This window comes from Erpetoichthys calabaricus, chromosome 2 (assembly GCF_900747795.2).
Source record: "Erpetoichthys calabaricus chromosome 2, fErpCal1.3, whole genome shotgun sequence".
NCBI lineage: Eukaryota > Metazoa > Chordata > Cladistia > Polypteriformes > Polypteridae > Erpetoichthys > Erpetoichthys calabaricus.
This window is the reverse complement of record NC_041395.2, coordinates 132,898,306-132,919,572: the sequence shown is the minus strand read 5'-3', so window position 1 is coordinate 132,919,572 and position 21,267 is coordinate 132,898,306. Positions and strand designations below refer to the sequence as shown.

The following is a 21,267-nucleotide window of genomic DNA, read 5'->3' as shown; positions in this document are numbered from 1 at the left end:
TAATTAACTCAATAATTTCAAAAAGTGATTGCAAGAAAAACCTATACAATATGAATATTATCTATTTTATTAAATATTGTTTTCATTTAAAAGCAAAGAGGACTTTTAACACTTTCTCACCACTGGAATGTTAAAAGGACTAAGAGCTGTTGTGAATCCTGTTACTGGGGAGGAACTGGTTTGGCCCACAATCACAGGTACCCTTGATTGTTCATTGCAGCCATCCATTTGTCCATCTTCCTGACCATTCACTAAAGCCATTGCTGTTTTCAGAGCCAAACGCACATCTCTGCAAGAATCATAAATCTTATAGCCCAAGTTGATGCCAGGCAGAATATCAGTCCTATTATTTATCTCTTCAATTGCAAAAATCATAGTTTGCGCACACTGGAGCTCTCTGAAGTTCAAACTGTTTAAATCAAAAGTATTTTTTACTTATTGGTACTTTACCAAGTATATAACTGAATTTTTGAAAACAAATGCAAGGTAAACACAAAATCATCCAAATACAAAATAATTTTAAAACCATAAACAATAACCAATGCAGAACATAATTTGAAAATAGATTGAAATAGATAATGTCCCCAGTGATTCAGTCAATTAATCAGTTTAGTTATCCTTATTTTAGGTTGTATTTTTGCACAATAAGCACAATTACAAGGTTGTCACCTAAAACAAGAATATAATTCTTCACAATAATTTAGTTCATTTCGACCCTAACCAGGATGAGAAGATCAGTTAAAGGAATGAACATCAGCATTTTACTCTTAACTTGGCTTGCTTGAATATCTTTGCATTATATTTGTCTCTGTTCCCTGCTGTACAGACTCACCATTTTATGTAACTTTGTTTGTACTGCCTGTATTGTATGTGCATGTTTCATTAATTACTCTATTCAGTTTATACTGGAATATATTTTTAACCATTTTAGGTTTACCTGAAAGTGAGTATATAAGAAGATTGGCTGTTTGTTTGAAAGGCTGTATCATATTAGTATTTTAATCCCAGCAGGTTTGAAAAAGTTCAGTTCTGTTTTTGTGCATAATCCAAATCCTATGAGCAGCAATAATAATAATAATAACAATAATAACAATAATAATAATAATATTGGGTATCAGAAACATAAAGCTGTTCCTAAAATCCAAACATTTTTTGAAAGGAAAAACATGTGAAAACTCTGACCTATGCTTATTAAATTACCTACTTTTTAATTTCTGTAATTATAAAAAAATAACACCATACATTGCAACTTTTGAATTATATTTTGAAATATACTTACAATACATTTTCCTGCAAAAAAATGGAGAAAAGGAAGGATAAACTTACACTTTGCATACCAAATCTTCTTGTATTTCTTTAAATGTTAGGGCAACATCTATAGGGATGTCATTTACATTAAACATGCCACCAATTATAATATCTCCAGTTTTTGAGAAAATTGGAAGTTCTGTTTTTCTCCACAGCTTACAAGTAGATGTGTCTCCCCTTACTGAGGCAGTAATGAACAGTACTAAAAAGCAGACCATTTTAACCTGACTCTCTAAAGTCTTTAGCATTGGATTTATATAGGTTTTTTCAGCACATGTTTACATTGTATTATAATTAAACAACCAGCCTTTTTATTTTGTAGCAATTCCCAAACTTAATTCCATGCAGAATTTACCTCAAGAGAGTTACAGCTGCCACAGACTTTCCATCTCAAAAATCACTGTAACATAATGTGATTAGTTTCTTTCAAAATTAATTTTCTATTTCAATAGACTTTAAAACCAGTAAGGATTCTGTTTTACTTTAAGACTGCCCTAATGTACATCTTAATATTGTAAAAGAATAGACTCGACACACATAAAAAGATTTGGGGCAGCCACCCGTATATTATTCTTGGCTACAAAAGATTCTTTCAATAGTATAGAGATGTTCTCAATACCGAGTCCAAAACAGAACTGTCGATGGTGTGTCAAGATGGCGGTTTTATGGGACTGGACAGGAAGTGACATAAGGGAACTGGAAGTGATGTTCTTCAGATGTCAGAGTAGGAGCCGGAAGTGATATTCTTCTGGGCGATGGAACTGGAAGTGATATTCTTCTGAGCGATGGAACTGGAAGTGATGTCATCTGGTCTAAATCAGACAGGTTTTCCCGCGGCTGGTCTGTAGAGATATCAGGAGAAGGTTTAGTGCACCCTGCCACCCCCTGGCCTGGCGAGGAATTACCTTTGCTTGGTCCATACAACGTCTTCCTAGTCACACGTGTGTGACAATATGTTAGTTGTAAAATACATTCCAAAATCTAATAATTTTAACTGCATTTAATATATTATTCTCTGTGAAATTATTTGACTTTGAGTATTTATTTCAATGAGCAAGGCCACTCAAATGGCTAATTTGTAGCCCTATTCCAGTAAATAACACCATCTTTGTTAATTACTGCCATTCCAGTAAAGAAGGATCTATTCTGGACAGTGCTGGACATAATGCCAGTCTATCGAATCACACAACTGCCCACACACACACCTACTGTTATTCATAGTAGACCTATTTAGAATTACTAGTTAAATTAAAATGTTCATATTAAAGGCATAGCTAGATTATGTAAATTGCTTATAGTTATGGACCAAGTGTGGTGCTGCTATCACCAATGCAATTTTTAACATTGTCATCACAAGAAATATTTCTTTTTTACTTTCTAGCATCTGTCTTACAATAATTATGGAATAATGTTTTTTACTAATTGGTGATATTTTTTCTGTAATTAAAAGACTTGCTATGCAGTTAAAGGAACTACCCATATTGTTTACCTTCAAAAGCAATTTGCTTTATTGTCTAATGTAGTTTTACTTGTCTGCAAGAAAAAAGAGCATTTACACTTCTTATATAAAAGTTTTTAACACTGGTGTTTTTTGTGCCTTTGAAGGTGTGACTGTACCTGTTTGATATTGCTTTTTAAAACTGATAATGCAATACTTTTTAAATTTAACTTTCTGTCTGCTATTTTCTGGCATTATCCAAATTTTCAAAATGTTTCAGTATGACACATTAATTGATTGATTTATCTTATGTTGCATATGTCTGCTTTTTATAATATATTTTAAATTGTAACGTAATCTCATTCACTGGTGGTAGGTAATTTTGAAGTTTCACAGTGGTCATACTTTGACTCCATTACAGATTGGTTTGACTGTATTTGGTTTTTCACTGTTTTGTGTGAGTTTCTGCTAAGGACTCTTGTTTGGTTAGAAGGTCTAAACTGACTAAACTTAAGTCACTGCAGGTCTGTCTGCGAATGTGCCTTGAAATCATCCAGGGTTAGGTTCTGCTTTACCTCCTCTCCATGACTTATGTCGTAAAAAGCACATAAAGAAAATTAGCAGATGCATATATTTCTGATCACATTTATTAATCAAATAAAAAACTTTTTCCAGGTTTTCTATAAAAATATAATAATGTAGAAGGTGCCCTTCCTTTTCAGCTTGTATATGATTATGTTCTTTTTCCAGACAATCCACTTAATTTTGGTCCAGTCTGAAAAAGATTGAAGGCAATGGAAAATATATGTGAATTATAATCAAATGAAAAAGAATTAAAGTAACCAATAGTAAATTATATAGTGTATGAGGTACAATATTAAGCAAATAAGATTAAAAAAAACCTTTACAAAGCTGATAACATTTTATAATGCATTTCTATGGTGGAATGAAAACAATAAAACCAATTAAGGAAAAAAGTAACTGTAAGTACAACTTAGGGTTGTGAAGGTAACTTCCAATACTTCCATCCAGACACCTGGTTACCAGAGAGATCTGAAGAATGGAGTCAAAGCAGTATAGCAGCAGATAGCCTGTAGCATTATTTAATAACTGTATACCTCATAGCCATCTGGCATTAACATTTTATATTATTCTTTTTATTTTTTCTGAGATGTACCACAAACAATTACGTATAAGGGATAGGTAATTAAGGGTGAAATAATCTAGTAACAGTGTAGCAAACTTCTACCATCTGAAGGTGTTTATACAATAAGAATTTATTCCCTGAAGTGAACAATACAATGGTGCATTAGTTAGCATTGTTGTTTAACACCTCGAGCTATCTAAGTGTCTTTTCTGTGTCTGGATCCTGCTTTGTACCCAGTGCTGTCTGGATGGGCTCCAGAACTGGGCGAATTTTGTAGGTATCAAAAAGGTACATACACAGTCAGTATTGGTTTCCCTGTTGTTTATTGTTACTAAAAAGTATGCATGTGTTATATTTTAAAATCCTTAAATAAGTGTGCAGTTATCAACCTTGATTTCTCATATGAAATTGAATTGGAATTGAAGTAAATTTAAATTGCTCACAGTTTGTTTTCTTAAATACAGAATGAACCTTTAATACATGTATTATTTATTATTTATTTAGTATGCAAATATAATATTGGTTTGCCATGTTTACAAGATTATTCATTGACCATATATTTTTTTAACTAACACGAGTCAATTAAAACAGTGCTAGAACAATCCACATTACATTTTTTGGTATGTTTAATATATCTTCCATCAATTTTTCTTTCTTGCAACCAGGAAAAGACAGTAAATTTGTTATTTTAATGTTTACACAAATCAAAAGGATAAAAATGTTTTAGTAATCATTAAGCTAATGTTGCACACTCTCCTCACCACATTTTTCAAATGAAAAAAATAAAATGTGTGAAATCCAGACATCATCCTTACTGTAGTTTTAAATATTATTTTGTGTTGAATCACATACAATAGTATTCAATATGTGATACAAACAGAAGTGATCAGTGCTCTAGAGATTTGGACATATTGTTAGTCATTCATTTTGAAGGTATTTTACCCATGATATGTTTCTTGGTGTTTTGCTCTGGTTTTAAAATTATAATATAACATTTTGGAATGAAAATGCAAAAAAGTAAACCAAAGCTGGATGCCAAAATTGCAAATATTTCTACGGCTACAGTGTACTTGCCAGGTGAACTAATGTAAGCTGGAATAAAAGTAACCCAAACCGCACAGAATATTAACATGCTAAATGTGATGTATTTCGCTTCATTGAAATTGTCTGGAAGTTTACGAGCTAGAAATGCAAGGATAAAGCATAATAAAGCAAGAAAACCTATATAGCCTAAAACTGCAGAAAATGCTGTTTGTGATCCAAGTGCACACTCAATGATTATTATTTCTGTGAAGTGTTTTAGGTTTCTGTTTGGAAAAGGTGGTGAAATTAATAACCATAGTAGGCATATAAGTACCTGCACAAGAGTAAAAGTGCAAACACTCAATCTTTGTTGTATTGGCCCAAACCATTTCATTATATCATTTCCAGGCAGTGTGGCCCTAAAAGCCATTAACACAACAATAGTTTTCCCAAGAACACATGAAATGCACAAAACAAAAGTAATTCCAAAAATAGTGTGTCGTAGCATGCAGGACCAGTAGGATGGCTCACCAATGAATGTAAGGGAACACAGGAAGCACAGTGTTAATGAAAAGAGAAGAAGAAAGCTTAGCTCAGAATTATTAGCTTTAACAATAGGTGTGTCTCTGTTCATGTAGAAAATCAAAGCAACGGACATTGTGAGAGAAGCTCCTAGAACTGACAATGTGACCATCAGTATGCCCATTTTCTCTTCAAATGATAAAAATTCAATGTCTTTGAGGATGCATTGATCTTTTTGTTTATTTGATTTGTATTCTTCATAACACATCAGACAGTTTGGTGAATCTATATATATATAAAAGAAGAATAGTTATAAATCACCTTTTAAACATACAGCATATTTTTTCTAATGTGATTATGTTTATTTAATTCAAATACAGAAACATAAAAAGAAACTATAATACAATGAAAATTATTTCAGTTTGACCAAAGCTGGTAAAATAAAAGTTAAATATTCAACTAATTTGCTCCAATTTTTATGAAAAAACTTGATTTTTGTTATCATTACTTACTGAATTCTTATAGTTATACTATTAACAAGACACATTTCATTTCACAGACTTGCAGAGGAGACAGCCTACACGTATTGGATACAGTTCTTTAGTTTAAAGCCCAGTAACAAAATTAAAGAAAATGAACGTTCTTAAACCATGCCTAGGAACATCCTAAGGCACAAATGAAATAGAAAACCCTCCTATTGGATAGATTGTTAATCTTAGTAAACTGAATAATCACCGTTATTCTGATCAACATTGTATTTACTTCAATATAACTGCCTGAACATTTCACAATCATTTTTTTGGTTAAATATGTAAAATAAGTCAAATATGTCTGCACTTAAGTTAAATAATGTAAAAAGTAAGAACATGCGCAATCTAATTGAAAATGGCATGTAAACACAAAATCCAGGTGAAGTGAGCAGGCATACTCTACAGGTATATTACCATGTTGTCAATGACTTTGCACATCATTTCATGTCCTCTATTAGCCTGTTACTCCTGGTTATCATTATACATTTCTTTATTGGTGTCATGAGTTGCTTTAGAGATTTACTGCTAATGTAAAGTGCCCCTATAAATGAAATGCATTATTATTATTATAACCTAGAATGGTGTTTGATATTGTATAACAAACAAAACAATTTGTTTCTTGATTTGAATAAGGGTAAAATGAAGGTCAGAAGAAGCATATAAAGGTAGAAAACATTGACATTCTAAGCAACAAACACATATTTCAAATTCTTTACAGTTATGAGATCCATTTAGTATGTCTTCAAATTTCCTCTCAGGCTTGTGGAGGGTAATATAAAAGTCTATTTTTAAGCTGAAAATCATAAATCCAATGCTTATCCTATTTAAGCAAATATGGATAAGGGATTTTCAAAGAGGACAAGTTTTATAAGTATATCACTAACAAGACATGAGTGTACTGCATACGTTTGCGGCATCACAAGATCTTGTCACTAGTCAGATATGCCTGGAACATATTTGGAAGGTGCCTGCCCTCATACTCAATGTTTCGACTCCCAGTGGAGATGTGCTGAAATAACAATTGTCATCTCGTTGGTAGAAAGAGCTCCCCTTACATTCATATAGATTGAATAATTGATGAGAGGCATTCATCTACTCAAAGCAACCATCAAATATCAGTTTTATTGGAGAGAAAACTCAGCCTTGGGGAATTAAGCCCAGCTGTGCTCTGTCATGCCCAGTCAGATCTGCAAGCCAAACTGGCCATGCAAATAGGAATGACAGTATTCAGTATATTAGAAGCCATGACATAGCCAGATCAAAATCAAGAAATAGGTGAAAATAAAATATTTTAAATATTTTGAATTTAAAACAAAGAGGTGGTCAAAACACATCAAAGGAAACCTAAATCAAGGATATAACAGAGATGCTAGGCAAAATGCAAAATTTGTAACAGAGGGGCAAAAACAGAAAAGAGTTCTAATGAAAAGCACTAGGGCATCTAAGGGCTTGTAATGAAGCATAGTGTAAGAGAAATTGAACAGAAAATTGCATTGTGTTTTTGTTCTTGTCCCTCTCATCATGTAATTGCTGTATGATAGGCACTGCTTCACAGTCAAAATGGCTGGGATTATGAGAAAAAAGAATGTGAACCAAAAAGTTAAATGGAAACCAGTCCTTTGACCAATATCAGCAGATTGGGTAAGTACAGTATGTTATTGTGCCCAAGTATTTTAATTTCCAAAATTTAAGTATTTTACATTGATATTTCAAACAAATTTTACTGCTATCACTTAAAAGTATACATTATCAAAATAAACAGAATACACTGAAATATAGCAGAACTACTAATCCTCTTATTGAGGTAGTTCTCAGTCAATGAGGGTGTAGGACTAGATATAAAATTGCCAGCATTTAAGGTCCACAGACTGGCAAGTAATTTCTTCTTGTTTTACATTTATTGGTGTTTTTCAGTATTGAAAGCACAACAAAATACTCTGAGGAAGTGTAGAGGGTCCATTCTTCAATATATAAATTTGAAATTGATTATTTGTGCAAAGAATTTTATGAAATTTGTGAAAATAGCCCAAAAATTTTAAAATGCATATGGATCCTAACAAGCACTTTTAAAGTGTTACTATCTTTAATCAAAATCACTTTTTTGATCACTTTTTCAAGTAGTTCTTTTTTCGTTAATATTCTGTCTCTTGTTCTCTTTTTAGTATAATGCTTTACTGTATGCAAAAAATAAAATAAAATATAGCAAATCAAGTTTCAGAAGAAAGCTACTGATTAGCAACAAAACAATTTCATTCAATTAAACAGAAAATGTCCTCTACAAGAATTTCATGTTTTAAACAACTGCATATCTCAAAGCATATATTTGGTCCCTACTTTTTGTAATTAAATGTTGCATGTAAAAGCCTGTCCTGGTAGAAATATAAAGATAAGCAGTATTTTTAGAAATCACAATTATTTTTTCATAATTGTGACAAACATTTATTTGCTTCTGATTCAGTGAAGCTGTATTTATAAATAAAAAAAATATTTTTCTTCATCAGCACTTCAGCATAAAGAGTACAGGTAGAAATATGAAACAAAAGCCTTAAACATTTGAAGCTGCAAACCTTCCAATTTCAGAAACCCTCCCTCCTTTTATGTTTCTTACAACAGAAGAAATGGAAATACTTTTTTACATTTTTAACACAAATTTAGTGGTGCTCTCTCTAAAGGAACACACACACACATATACACATATATATTTATGGAACCAATGTTCTGCTATCCAATTTGCATATTTGTAGCTTGTAATCCACAAAGGGATATAATGAATCACGTATCTTAAAATAGTTTTTTATTCCTAAGGTTTTGACAACATGCAGGTGTCATCATCAGAGGAAAATATTTAGACATACAAGAAACAAAGGCAATAGCAAATGAGAGGGGTGGAGGTGCAAGTGAAGGGGCGGATCAAAAAGGTGGGGTTCGGAGGGTGTTGGTTATAAAATCTTTTTTATTATTTAGGTGTTCTTCTTTTTAAGCCTGCATATGCTAGATTCAGATCCAAGAGTCTGCTAATGGCATTTTCTTTTGAGTGGCATGATTCAGCCAGCTCTCTGGCACTTTTAGTATTAGCCCAGAATTTTACTTGCACCGCGTCCCAGTTAAACGTGTGTCCAGTGATCCTAAATTGTCCTTAGTGTGTGCTTGGCGTTTGTGTGTGTGTGTGTGCGCCCTGCGGTGGGCTGGCACCCTGCCCAGGGTTTGTTTCCTGCCTTGCGCCCTGTGTTGGCTGGGATTGGTTCCAGCAGACCCCCGTGACCCTGTAGTTAGGATATAGTGGGTTGGATGATGGATGATATATATATACCTACATGGGTGAAGTTTTTATGCAAACAAGAACTGTGTTAAGGATGCTATGGAGCCAGTTGGAAATGCTCTGCATTTTTAACTAAGATAGCTTATAACTGTGCATACCTAGCATGGTGAAAATACATTTTTAAAAATTGTGTCTGATGCAGTACAGTACAGTAATCTTGGAACTTTGAAGCAGTTGCTTGTAACGTCTTAAATCCCCAACCATAACACAAATGCCAGCTTCATATTGGACTTGCCTCATATCTCCACAATGATGGCCATTAAGTACCACTCTGTGCAGCAAAGGCATTTCTCCCATACAGTCATTTTTTTACATTCTCTGCATAAATCCACCAGATATCCAAAGACTCTTCCTCAGTTTGCTTCCCCAATTTTGCCTTTCATTTTTTTTCTTTTGTGTTGCAGCTCACTGTAAGTGTACTCTCTCTTATAGATGTAAAGTTCAATGAGGCTTAAAGTTTCATCAAATTTGTAGTCACACATTTAGATTGTATATAATGAGAACTGGTTTGTCTCAGTGCATAGAAAATTTAAATTTTCATTTTTCATATCACCATAATAGTGTACAATGGCTCACCCTAAGGCCATGACTCCCAAAGGTCATGCAAAAAGACAATTTCCTTCAACTGAGGCATTTGGGAATGTAGCTATCAATAACCATGACTTTGGGACTAAAAGGTTGCCATGTAAGTAAAGAGGGAAAAAACAGAGAAAAGAAACCATATTTTCATTAGAAATTCTTGGAAGTTCACAAGAAAACTACATCTTTGCAAATATTAAATGCCGGACACATCTAAGATAAGTGCTCACTATCCAGATGTGAATCAATACGCAGGACTCTTCTTGTCTTTGAAGTGTATGTATTCAGATAGTGTTCACATTTTTGTTTGTTTTTTTTTTTTCTGGTGCCTCATTGACTACAGTTGTAAGCTTCTGGAGGAAACATGTAATTAGAGCTTCACTTAATAACACAACTTTACGGATAATATAAATATATGCCACAATTGTGAAAAAATAACTTTAAAAGTATCAAACTTATCTTTTAATGCTAAGCAGACCTGGACAGAGTGAGAACTGAATAATAAGCAAATATCAACACAATAAATATTAGACTTTAATGTTGTCATTTTATAGAGATGTTTTTTCAATGCAAGTTATGGTTGGTACCTACCATATTAAAAGCTTTCTTTAGAAAACAACATCTATATAGAATGTAAAGATCTTTTTTTCTGAAGTAACCTTTTTGTGCCTTTTAGACATGCAAAAGCATTTTAGATACAACACAAACAAGCCATTCATCTTATTTATTCCTGTATAAGAACTGTACGGTTGATTTTAGCTCAAGTTAGCCTGAACATTTGCATTATTTTTTTTTTCTTTGGCTGATACCTTCATCCAAGGAAGCTTACAACATTTGACACAAAATTGGTCACATTTCTTTTTGTTTCTTCCAGCACAGGCAGGTGAAGTGACTTGCTCATGGTCACACAGTGTTAGTAGCAGGACTTTAACCCACAACTTCAGGACTTGAAGTCCAAAGCATTCACCACTATGCCACACTGCCTAGAATCTTTTTTTACTTATCATTGTCTGTTTAATCCTTTGGCATTAGTGCATTAACTGCCAATGACGTAAAACAAACATCACTGCAGAAATATTTCTTTTTATTGCATTTATGAGTGCCTGAGTTAGTTCAACTATAAAAAGTATTTTTTGTTAAATTAGGATGTGTTTTTTTCCTCTAGTATGATTTAAACTTTTCCTCAGTGAAAGGGAATTCAAAATGAATTATCTGATTTGATATGTAAAAAGGTTTTTATATTCAATAATATAACTTCTTGTTGAAATACATATGTTTAACATTGCTAAGTAATGTTAGTCTTAAATCATAAAACAAGAAATCATTAGAATTAATGCCATCCACTGCACCAGTGGTTTTGGTTTCATCCGTTTATAGGAGATGGACGTCTGAAGCAGAGCTCCGCTAGCAGCGGCTTTATTTTCCCACGTATTTCATATTATTTAGAGGTATCCTGTATTTAACCCGACCAAGGAACTTCCACTACAATATACAAGCATGAGTAACAAGAAGAAAAGTCAGAAGGAACTGGAAAAGAAACTTAAAGCTGCATCAAAGTCCGGACAGACTTCCGGCCTGAGTGCAAGTGTAAGGTATGGCCTCACGGAGACTGACCTGGAACAGGCAGAAGAGTGCGCAGAATTCCTGGGACCCCGCTCCATTGTATCGTCTCCAGTCGAGAGTGAAAATGGGAGCGAAGGCGCAAGTGATACAGGTCGCGAGGGATCGCCGATTTCTGAGGATCATTCGAGACTAGAAAGGGCTCTGCAGGACGTGCTCTCATCTACTCATCGCGAGCCTGTAACAGGAGCTGCATTTTCACTTGCGGAGCACGAAAGCCGAAGCGAACTGTCTGAACTGAAAGAGATGATCGCTACACAGAAAGAGATGATCGCTACACAGTCAACTGCCATGGTTACGGCCATGAAGGAGCTTAAGAATGAGCTTAAGAAAGATAACACAAATGATCTTAAGAAGGTGGCCATTGAGCTCAAGAAGGATAACAAAGATAAGGAAACGCGTCTATTTAAACGTTTCGACGTGAACTTTAAAGGCATGTTGGAGAAATTAGTGGAACACATTGAAGAAACTAATTCCAAACTGAAAAGGCTTGATGATCATATTAATGACGTTTCAGATCAGCTGGAAGACGTTAAGCAGGGACTCACGGCTCGAGTGGAAACAGCGGAACAAATGGCATCTAACGCCGATGAAAAAGCCACAGCTGCGAACTCGGAATGCGAAAAACTTGGAGACAGACTTGCAGCCCTGGAGGATGGGTGCAGAAGAAATAATATAAGAATTGAGGGTATACCTGAGAAACGAGAAAGCTCAAGCCCAGTGAAATTTGCAGTAGAATTACTGTCTAAAATAATTGGAGATGACTTTAAACTCGACAATGAGATAGCCACGGCTTATTACACAAAGATACCAAGCGCCTTTAAACCTAGGTCTTTTATTGTCCGCTTCGAGCGACTAAGATGTAAGCTTGATGTGATGGCACTTCTCAGACACAAGCAAGAGATTATATTCGAAAATAATCTTATTCGTATTTTTCCCGACTTCTCACCATCAACAGCTGCAAAACGCAGATCCTACATCGACATTAAAAGGATTCTACGGGAAGCCGATATCAAATACAGCCTCTTGTATCCTGCCAAACTGAAAGTGGAAGTTCAAGATCAACATTATATTTTCTTCAGCAAAGAAGAAGCTGAAAAAGAATTAAAGAAGCTGTTTCCGACACTTTTTTGAAAGTTAATTAAAATTAAAGAGCCGTATTCTATCAAGGCACGGGAAGGACCTATGATCTGATCGCTGGATCCATGTTTAAAGAGACTGGTATTATAATTATACATCCCTTATTTTCTTTTTTTTTTTTTTATCTGGACTTTATATGTTACATGTTTATGTTTTAATCAGAGTTATAGAGTTATAGACGTGAGTGTGAAAATGTGGAAGTGATTAAAGTAGGATTCGTTTTATTTATTATTTTTTTTATTTATTTATTTATTTTTATTTTACTATACCTTAAAGTAGACTGTTTAACTTCATACCCTTGGTTTATTGCTTGTTCTACTATTTATATAATTACCATTATACTATTACAGTAGGAATTACCAGGTTTATCCTAGACTAGTTTTTAAAATCATTCCCAGGGTTGTTTTTTTTTTTTTTGTTTTTTTTTTAAATCTTAATATCTTAACTTAAAAGCGCTGAAGATTATTTCAAGCTTAAATATTGTTAATGAGAACATTTTCGGCAGATAGTATTAAGGATTTAACTGTAAAAGATATCTCTGTTTTAATTCTGTAACGCCGCTGCAGGGTGGGGTTTGTTTTGTTTTGGACGTGCTCTGTCTCTTCGTATGTCAGAGGACTGGAACATCGTGAAGTGGGATCTAGCCTCATGTGGGGAGGCAAAATGGGGGGGTGGGGGGATAAAGGGGGGAGAGAAGGAGAGCAGGTTATATCTAATCTATTCTTGTAATCCTTATAATTATAAATATCAATGCAACAACAGGCTAAAATGCAACAACTCATGGGGAATCTTGAAACTAAGATTAAAACTGCCATATTACCAATTAAAACTATAAATGACATTAAAAACTCAGAATCAATGTCTCCATGATGGGACAGTTAACTTTGTGAGCTGGAATGTTAAAGGCCTGAATCACGAATTAAAGAGAAAGAAAAGTATGCTCTCACCTAACAGGCTTAAACGCTAAAATAGTATTTCTATAGGAGACCCACTTACTAACCAAGGATCAGTTCAGATTACAAAAAGACTGGACTGGCCAAATGTTCCATTCTAGCTTTATAAAGAAAACTAGAGGGGTGGGAATTCTCATACATAGAACAGTTCCATTTGTAGCATCAGAGGTAGTGTCGGACCCTGAAGGGAGATATGTGATGGTCATGGGCAACTTATATAACAGTAAAATGATTTTGATAAATGTTTATGCACCCAATGTTGATAAGGAATTCATGCAAAATCTATTTGCATCCATTCCCAATGTGAACACTCATAAAATTATAATGGCTGGGGACTTTAATTGTGTTTTAAATCCACTCTTAGATAGGACTCCTGTGACAGGGGGGACGACATCTAATACTGCAAAGATAATTACAGAGTTTTTAAATGATCACAACTTATCAGACCCCTGGAGGTTTCTTAACCCAAACTCAAGAACATATTCGTTCTACTCACCAGTGCATTATAGCTACTCAAGAATTGATTATTTTTTTATAGATAATAATTTTCTGCCTACAATTAAATCATGCAAATATGACACAATTGTTATCTCTGACCATGCCCCTCTAGTCTTGGAGCTAAAATCAATAAGCCCCTCATACTCACCTCGCAGATGGCGTCTTAACCCTCTTTTATTGGCAGACGAGAACTGCACAGAATTTATATCCAAACAAATCAGCTTCTTCCTAGAGACAAACACGTCCACAGAGGTTTCTGCAGGAACACTCTGGGAAACTCTAAAGGCCTTCTTAAGAGGCCAGATTATTTCATATCTTTCCCATAGAAATAAATTAGAAACCAAGAAAGTGTCAGAGCTAAGAAATGAAATTACTAGAATAGATGAAGAACAAGCCAGGCGTCCAAGTGAAGCTCTTCACAGGAAAAGGCAGGCCCTGCATACAGAACTTAACATCTTAACAACTAAAGAAACTGAACAACTTATTTATAAGTCTAGACAGCATTACTATGAACACGGAGAAAAAGCTAATAAGCTTTTAGCTCAACAAATTCATAAACAAGAAGTTCACAATGCAATACCAGTAATCACCAACAAGAATGGAGAAGAAATCATCGACCATAATAAAATAATGCACACATTTAGAGATTACTATAAGTCTTTATATTCCACTGAGCCCAAAGAAGACAACACGCAATCTAATGCATTTCTGGATAATTCACAAATACCACAAATAGATGCTTTAAGTGCTGAGGAACTGGATAAATCTCTAACGCTAACAGAATTACTAGACGCTATAAAGTCACTACAAAGCGGGAAATCATCAGGCCCTGATGGTTACCCCGTAGAGTTTTATAAGAAATTCTCCACTCAGCTAGCTCCACTCTTATTGGTAACATTTACAGAAGTTAAAGACCACCAAATACTACCTCAAACATTTCGACAAGCATTAATCACCGTCTTTCCTAAACAAAATAAGGACTTGTTACAATGTGCATCATATAGACCAATTTCACTCCTGAATAATGATGTTAAGATACTCTCAAAAATCCTAGCTAGAAGGATGGAGAAAGTGCTGCCCTCGGTAATATCACAAGATCAAACTGGATTTATTAAAGGCCGACATCTATCTTCAAATCTCCGACGCTTGTTTAATGTTATATATTCACCAGCAAAATCCAACACCCCAGAGATATTACTATCATTAGACGCAGAAAAGGCATTTGACATGATTGAATGGAATTACCTTTTCACTGCACTGGAGAAATTTGGGTTTGGCCCGAATATTTGTGCTTGGATCAAGCTACTGTATACCAGTCCAGAAGCTTCAGTTTGTATTAATAAAATTTGCTCAGACTACTTTAAACTAGAACGTGGTACCAGACAAGGATGTCCCTTGTCGCCACTGTTGTTTGCAATCGCTATTGAACCACTGGCGGTTCACTGCCGAAATTCTTATCAGATAAAGGGGATTGTCAGAGAAGGACTGGAACAGAAAATTTCTCTATATGCAGATGATATGGTCTTATATATATTGGACCCAGAAAACACTGTCCCTGCTGTTTTAACAGCACTAACAGAATTTCAAAAGATATCTGGTCTTAGAATTAATCTGAATAAAAGTATACTCTTTCCAGTGAACTCACAAGCATATAATATTAGATTAGGCACCCTACCTTTTACCATAGCAGATCAGTTTAAATACCTAGGGGTAAATATCACAAGTAAACATAAAGCTCTTTATCAACAAAATTTTGGCGTCTGTATGGAAAAAATTAAGCAAGACTTGCATAGATGGTCAACCCTTCATCTCACTCTAGCCGGAAGAATTAACATTGTTAAGATGAATATCCTTCCTAAACTTCTCTTTTTATTTCAAAACATTTCAATATACATCAATACATCATTTTTTAAACAGTTAGATTCAATAATAACCTCATTCATTTGGAACTCAAAACACCCACGTATCCGAAGAGCGACCCTACAAAGACCTCAGGCAGAAGGTGGCATGGCTTTACCTAATTTTCAGTTTTATTACTGGGCAGCAAACATACAAGCCATAAAAACCTGGACACAAATAAATGCACATACCCAGGCTTGGTCTGCAATAGAAGTAAAATCCTGTAGTACTTCGTTATATTCCCTGCTCTGCTCTCCAATAAATGAAAGTTATCGCAAATATACTAATAACCCAATTGTGCTTTACTCACTCAAAATATGGAACCAAATTAGGAAGCATTTTAAGATGGAAAATCTTTTATCAGTGGCACCTCTGCAAGGGAACCACCTCTTTCAACCTTCGCAAGTATATCCAGTTTTTAATACCTGGAAAAGTTTTGGGATTAAAATGCTCAGAGATCTTTATATAGACAACATATTTACATCTTTTGAACAATTACGTTCAAAATTTAACCTCCCAGCTACACATTTCTTTTACTATCTTCAAATTAGAAATTTTGTTAAACAGAAATTGCCCGATTTCCCCCACCTTGCACCCTCCACAATGCTGGAAAAAATGCTGCTCAATTCCGAGGAAACAAACACTATTTCCGCAATATATAAAATCTTATTAGAGTCCCTACCTTTCAAAGACCCAAGAGGACATTGGGAAGAAGATCTCTTAATCAATATATCAGAAAAGGAGTGGAAGGTAGCAAAGCAGAGAATTCACTCGAGTTCTATATGCGCAAAGCATAGAATTATTCAACTAAAAATTATATATCGAGCTCATCTGTCTCGCTTAAAACTGTCCAAAATGTTTCCAGGCCAGGATCCAACCTGCGAGCGCTGCAACCAAGCTCCTGCCTCACTGGGTCACATGTTCTGGGCCTGCACCAAACTAACATCATTTTGGACAAAAATTTTTAAGTGCCTCTCAGACAGCCTTAGTATCACAATCCCTCCTAACCCATTAACAGCTGTGTTTGGTGTCCTTCCAGATGGATTGGAATTGGAGAAGGACAAGCAAATGGTGATTGCATTCACTACACTCTTGGCACGCAGACTTATTTTGTTAAATTGGAAGAATCCTAAGTCTCCTCTTATAAGTCAGTGGGAAATCGATGTTTTATATTATTTGAAATTGGAAAAAATCAAATTTTCAGTTAGAGGATCTGTACAAAATTTTTTCAAAACATGGCAGGATTTAATCAATATTATTTTAGAATAAGAGAATTAACTATTATTGCATTTAACTCCCTTCTCCATCTCTTATTTATATAGATATTTACTTCTCCCCTTCTTTTGTCTAATGTTGCCTTATTAAAAAGCTTAAAGAAATTTTCCTTTAGCTAAGCTCTCCTTCTCAGGGGTGGGGTTTGATTTGTTTTCAAATTTGTTGGGTTATAAATTGATCTGTTTGTATGGAATGATTATAATGAAAATTAATAAAATAAAAATATTAAAAAAAAAAAGAATTAATGCCATCCATCCATTTTCCAACCCGCTGAATCTGAACACAGGGTCACGGGGGTCTGCTGGAGCCAATCCCAGCCAACACAGGGCACAAACCAATCCCGGGCAGGGTGCCAACCCACCGCAGTAGAATTAATGTTTATGTTCAAATAAGAAAAAAACAAGTTTATAAATGAAGAGTTCAATTATTTTAGCTGTTTTACTTATTCCCATATCCTCACTTTTTTGTTTGCATTTGCTCATCTGGATTTGTGTGTCTATATCACTGGTAAAAAAACAGTAAAATATAAACTTGGTGCTCTCCTTTAATTTTTGTTTTATGTGCATATCAGTGAAAACAAGCAAAAACAAAAATATTTATACTTTACAGGATCATTTATTTCATTGTAAATTGACATAAATTACAGATGGACTTACCTGTGGTGTTGCTAATTTCTCCTTCGGCACAAGGTATGCAGTCATAGCAACATATAGGTCTTCCTTTTTGAGCAGCTTTTCGAGTGCCAGGGTGACAACTGTCGCTACATACAGACTTGGGCACCTGAAATATAAAACATACCTGGTTTTCTTTCTAAACTGAAAAAAAAAAAATTACATATATTTATATATATGAAATCTTTGCATGTGTTATTTATGTAGTGATTTGTTGATCATGATAACATGAATAAGGTAATATGAAACAGTATAGGCGGTTACTAAAATAAACTGAGAACTTCACTTTGTTGTCTGCTCCAGTCCAAACAATGCTATCATAATTGATCACAAATTGTTGTCCTTCTGATAAGAATGCATAATATGCTCCAAATGTTACAAATTCCACCATGCCATCTTTACTAAGTTGCCAGTTAATTAAGTCATATGTTTTGACTCTAGCAGCAGGATCTCCGTTTTCATCAAAATAGAAGTTTTCTCCGTTGCCGGTGGTGAAATTTACAGTCTTCAGGTACTGAAGAAGCTGGAAGAAATCAATTCATTAATTCTTTTCAGTCTGCTTGTTTTAAAGACTCAAACAGATTTGTTTTTTAATTTTATATTTGCAACAGCATATTACTAGGCATAAGAGATTAAAATATTAGTCATAAGATAGTAAATGATTCAGTTTGCATCTTTTAGTCTAGTATGTTTGAAAATGAAAGAGCAGCATGACAAGCTACTGTACCTGTAGTGGTTCAATTTTAAAGTTTTTGGAGCATGTCTTATTCAGATCTTTTGTGTTACATGCCAGTAGATTGTGAAGTGAATATGCAACAGCATATGTGGCTTTATATACATTATTTGCCTTGCCTATGTTTGAGAGGTCAGTATACTGATTATCCAGTCCGCTTAAATTCTCAGATCCTGTGCATGGAGGCAAACGTGTTGTCTGGTTCTGTTTAGTTGTAGAACAACTAAACAGAAATTCCCAGTACTCTGTCATACCAGTGTTGGCGGGGGTGTCAGATGGACGGACATTCAGCAAAAAATTCTTGAGACCAGGTATGAAGGCATTGCTTACTGTTGTTCCAATTGCTCCACTCATTATCTTATAATATTCAAGAATACTTGGATTTTTAGCCGAAATCCAGGAATCTGTGCCAATCCATTGAAATCCTGTTACGTTTTGTAGAAACATTTCTCTTAGCAGAATTTCCAAGTCATTAAATGACACAAATGCAATAATAACTTTGGAGGTGGATTTTTTTATTATGTCTACAACTTTAAGATACCTTTCTCTTGGGTAACTTTTGTAAATGGCTTCTGAATATTCAATACAAACGCCCTCTTGCTGTGCAATTTCCTCAAATGTGGACATTCCATAGTTTCCATAGTCATTGTCACTTCTTATGGCACCAACCCAAGTCCAACCAAAGTGCTTCACGAGCTGCACCAGGACTCTGCTTTGATAGTAATCACTAGGGATTGTTCTAAAGAAAGTTGGAAACAGTTTCTTATTGCTGAGGCATGCACAACTAGCACCATGACTGATCTGTACAAAGAAAGAAATCGTGAAGTAGAACACAAATGTCTAGAAATGTGGAAAGGATTATGCTTTTCAATTCAACTCAAACTTCTGTTGGTTATTTTTTAACAAATGTTTGTTGTCTTTCATTTTAATTCTCATATGCAGTGCAAGAACAACAATGCAAAGCGTATGATAATCAAACTTTATTTCATAAAGTGTCTTTTTTGTATTACAGTTTAAGCATTGATAATTTACACAGTGTATCAGTGGTGGAATTTATATTAGCCACTCCTTTGTTTAAACCTGATCAAACTAATAAATTAATATTTGGTAACATCACAGCACATATTTAAGAATATATAATTATTTTTCAAAACAAAATATTACATTTTCGAATGCATTTAAAACATTAAAAACTACAGCATCTCACCACTGGCAGATTAAAAGGTCCAAGGGATGTTGCAATTCCAATTAATGGCGATGAGCTTGATTGTCCAATAATTGCCGGAACAGTAAGTGGCTTGATACAAGAATCATCATTGATAAGTCTACCATCTGGCCCACTTACTAAAGCCATTGCAGATTTAATAGCCAACCTGACATCCCTGCAAGAATCATAAATCTTAAAGCCCAAAGTTACTCCAGGGAGGATATCTGTCCTGTTATTTATTTCTTCAATTGCAAAAATCATAGTTTGAGCATTCTGAAGTTCTCTAAAATTCAAACTAAGAAAATGTATTAAAACATATAATAATTATCATGTTATTAGTAGATTTAGTTACCTAAGTAATTTAATAAAATTGTTATATAAACAGTGCAAAATGTACAGGAAAATAAACATAAAATCAGGGTAAGTGTAGTGTTACAGTTAGTGATAGGACTAGAAAGCAAACAGGGAGCCAAGTAATAATAGCACTATAAATTGACTCCATAATTAACTCCAAAAATCAATTTTGTTAAAATAATTTACCATAGGCTCTTTTTTAAAATATCTTCAATTAAAATAATAACCTTTTAGTATCTGTTCTTGATTAATTTTAATCTGTGATTAAATAAATTGAATTAATCTTAAAATTTCTATAAAATGAACAGGATTTAAAATGATTTTTGAAAAAAAAAATACATACAAATGTGTAATTGTTAAGCATAGTACAGTGTTGAGTTTATATTATATAACAGATCAAAGATATAACAATTTATAGGGTTTCTTCCCTATTAGATCAATTCTGCAGAAGAAAAAAAAAATCTGAAAATACTCCGAAATGTTTATATTTTCTATTCTATTTTTATACTGGCATAAACCTTTTTAATTTCTTTAAGGTTTATGAAAATAATTTGTCTTTTCAAGAAAAAATGTAAATGGCAAATTGTTACTTACATTTTGCATTTTGTTTCTTCAGGCAATGATTTAAATGGATGATTGACATCAATGGGGTTATCATGGAAAGCAAATATCCCTCCAATAGTAATATCCCCATCTTTTGAAAACATTGGCAATTCACTTCTTCGCCAAAGTCTGCATACTAGCTCTGCTCTGACTGTTGTCAGAGACACTATCAAAAGAAATGTGAACATATTTATTTAGCAGACTCTTTAGCTGACAAAGAGATACTTCACACTGCCTCCCTGGCTTTTTATACTGTAGCTACTTTTACTGTCATTCTGATTAGTAAAATTTCTTGTCACTCAACCATTAATTCCTACAGGTATGTTCAGTATTAAATGTGCCTCAGGAGAAATGGCAACTTTAGCATGAAATTTTGTTGTAGAAATTACAAAATTCCACTGTGATATTAGGAAATTAATTTAACTCATCCATTTCATAATACTTGTTT

General features: G+C 34.1%; 2 protein-coding genes across 4 annotated transcripts in view; both read right to left on the bottom strand.

The window, feature by feature from the left end:
* LOC114669587 (extracellular calcium-sensing receptor-like) overlaps window positions 1–388 on the bottom strand; it is a 36,119-nt gene extending 35,731 nt beyond the window's left edge. The window contains exon 1 of the mRNA XM_051922440.1: window positions 121–388. Within this exon, the coding sequence (XP_051778400.1) occupies window positions 121–375 (255 nt within the window). The 5' untranslated portion in view covers window positions 376–388. The remainder of the gene's footprint in view (window positions 1–120) is intronic.
* A 3,035-nt stretch (window positions 389–3,423) lies between these two features.
* On the bottom strand, window positions 3,424–21,023 carry LOC114669588 (extracellular calcium-sensing receptor-like). Of its 3 annotated transcripts, XM_051922147.1 has the most exons (7): window positions 20,811–21,023; window positions 19,863–20,157; window positions 18,650–19,456; window positions 18,209–18,445; window positions 17,908–18,031; window positions 5,448–5,723; window positions 3,424–3,521 (listed from the first exon to the last, which is right to left on the bottom strand). In XM_051922147.1, exons 1-7 carry the CDS (start codon window positions 21,005–21,007, stop codon window positions 3,427–3,429), a joined length of 2,031 nt encoding a protein of 676 aa, XP_051778107.1. In that variant the 5' UTR covers window positions 21,008–21,023; the 3' UTR covers window positions 3,424–3,426. The 3 variants fall into 3 exon arrangements, with proteins under 3 accessions (XP_051778107.1, XP_051778108.1, XP_028681605.2); XM_051922148.1 differs by lacking the exon at window positions 5,448–5,723; XM_028825772.2 differs by lacking the exon at window positions 3,424–3,521 and having other exon boundaries at window positions 4,798–5,723.
* Window positions 21,024–21,267: the final 244 nt, after the last annotated feature.

Excerpts from the sequence above, each read along its gene's own strand:
- LOC114669588 (XM_028825772.2), bottom strand. The coding sequence starts at position 21,007 with ATGTTCACATTTCTTTTGATAGTGTCTCTGACAACAGTCAGAGCAGAG. Across the intron at positions 19,457-19,862 it reads GACCTTTTAATCTGCCAGTG|ATCAGTCATGGTGCTAGTTG; the intron begins GTGAGATGCTGT and ends TTCTTTGTACAG. Across the intron at positions 18,032-18,208 it reads GGACTGGAGCAGACAACAAA|GTGCCCAAGTCTGTATGTAG; the intron begins GTGAAGTTCTCA and ends TTTATATTTCAG.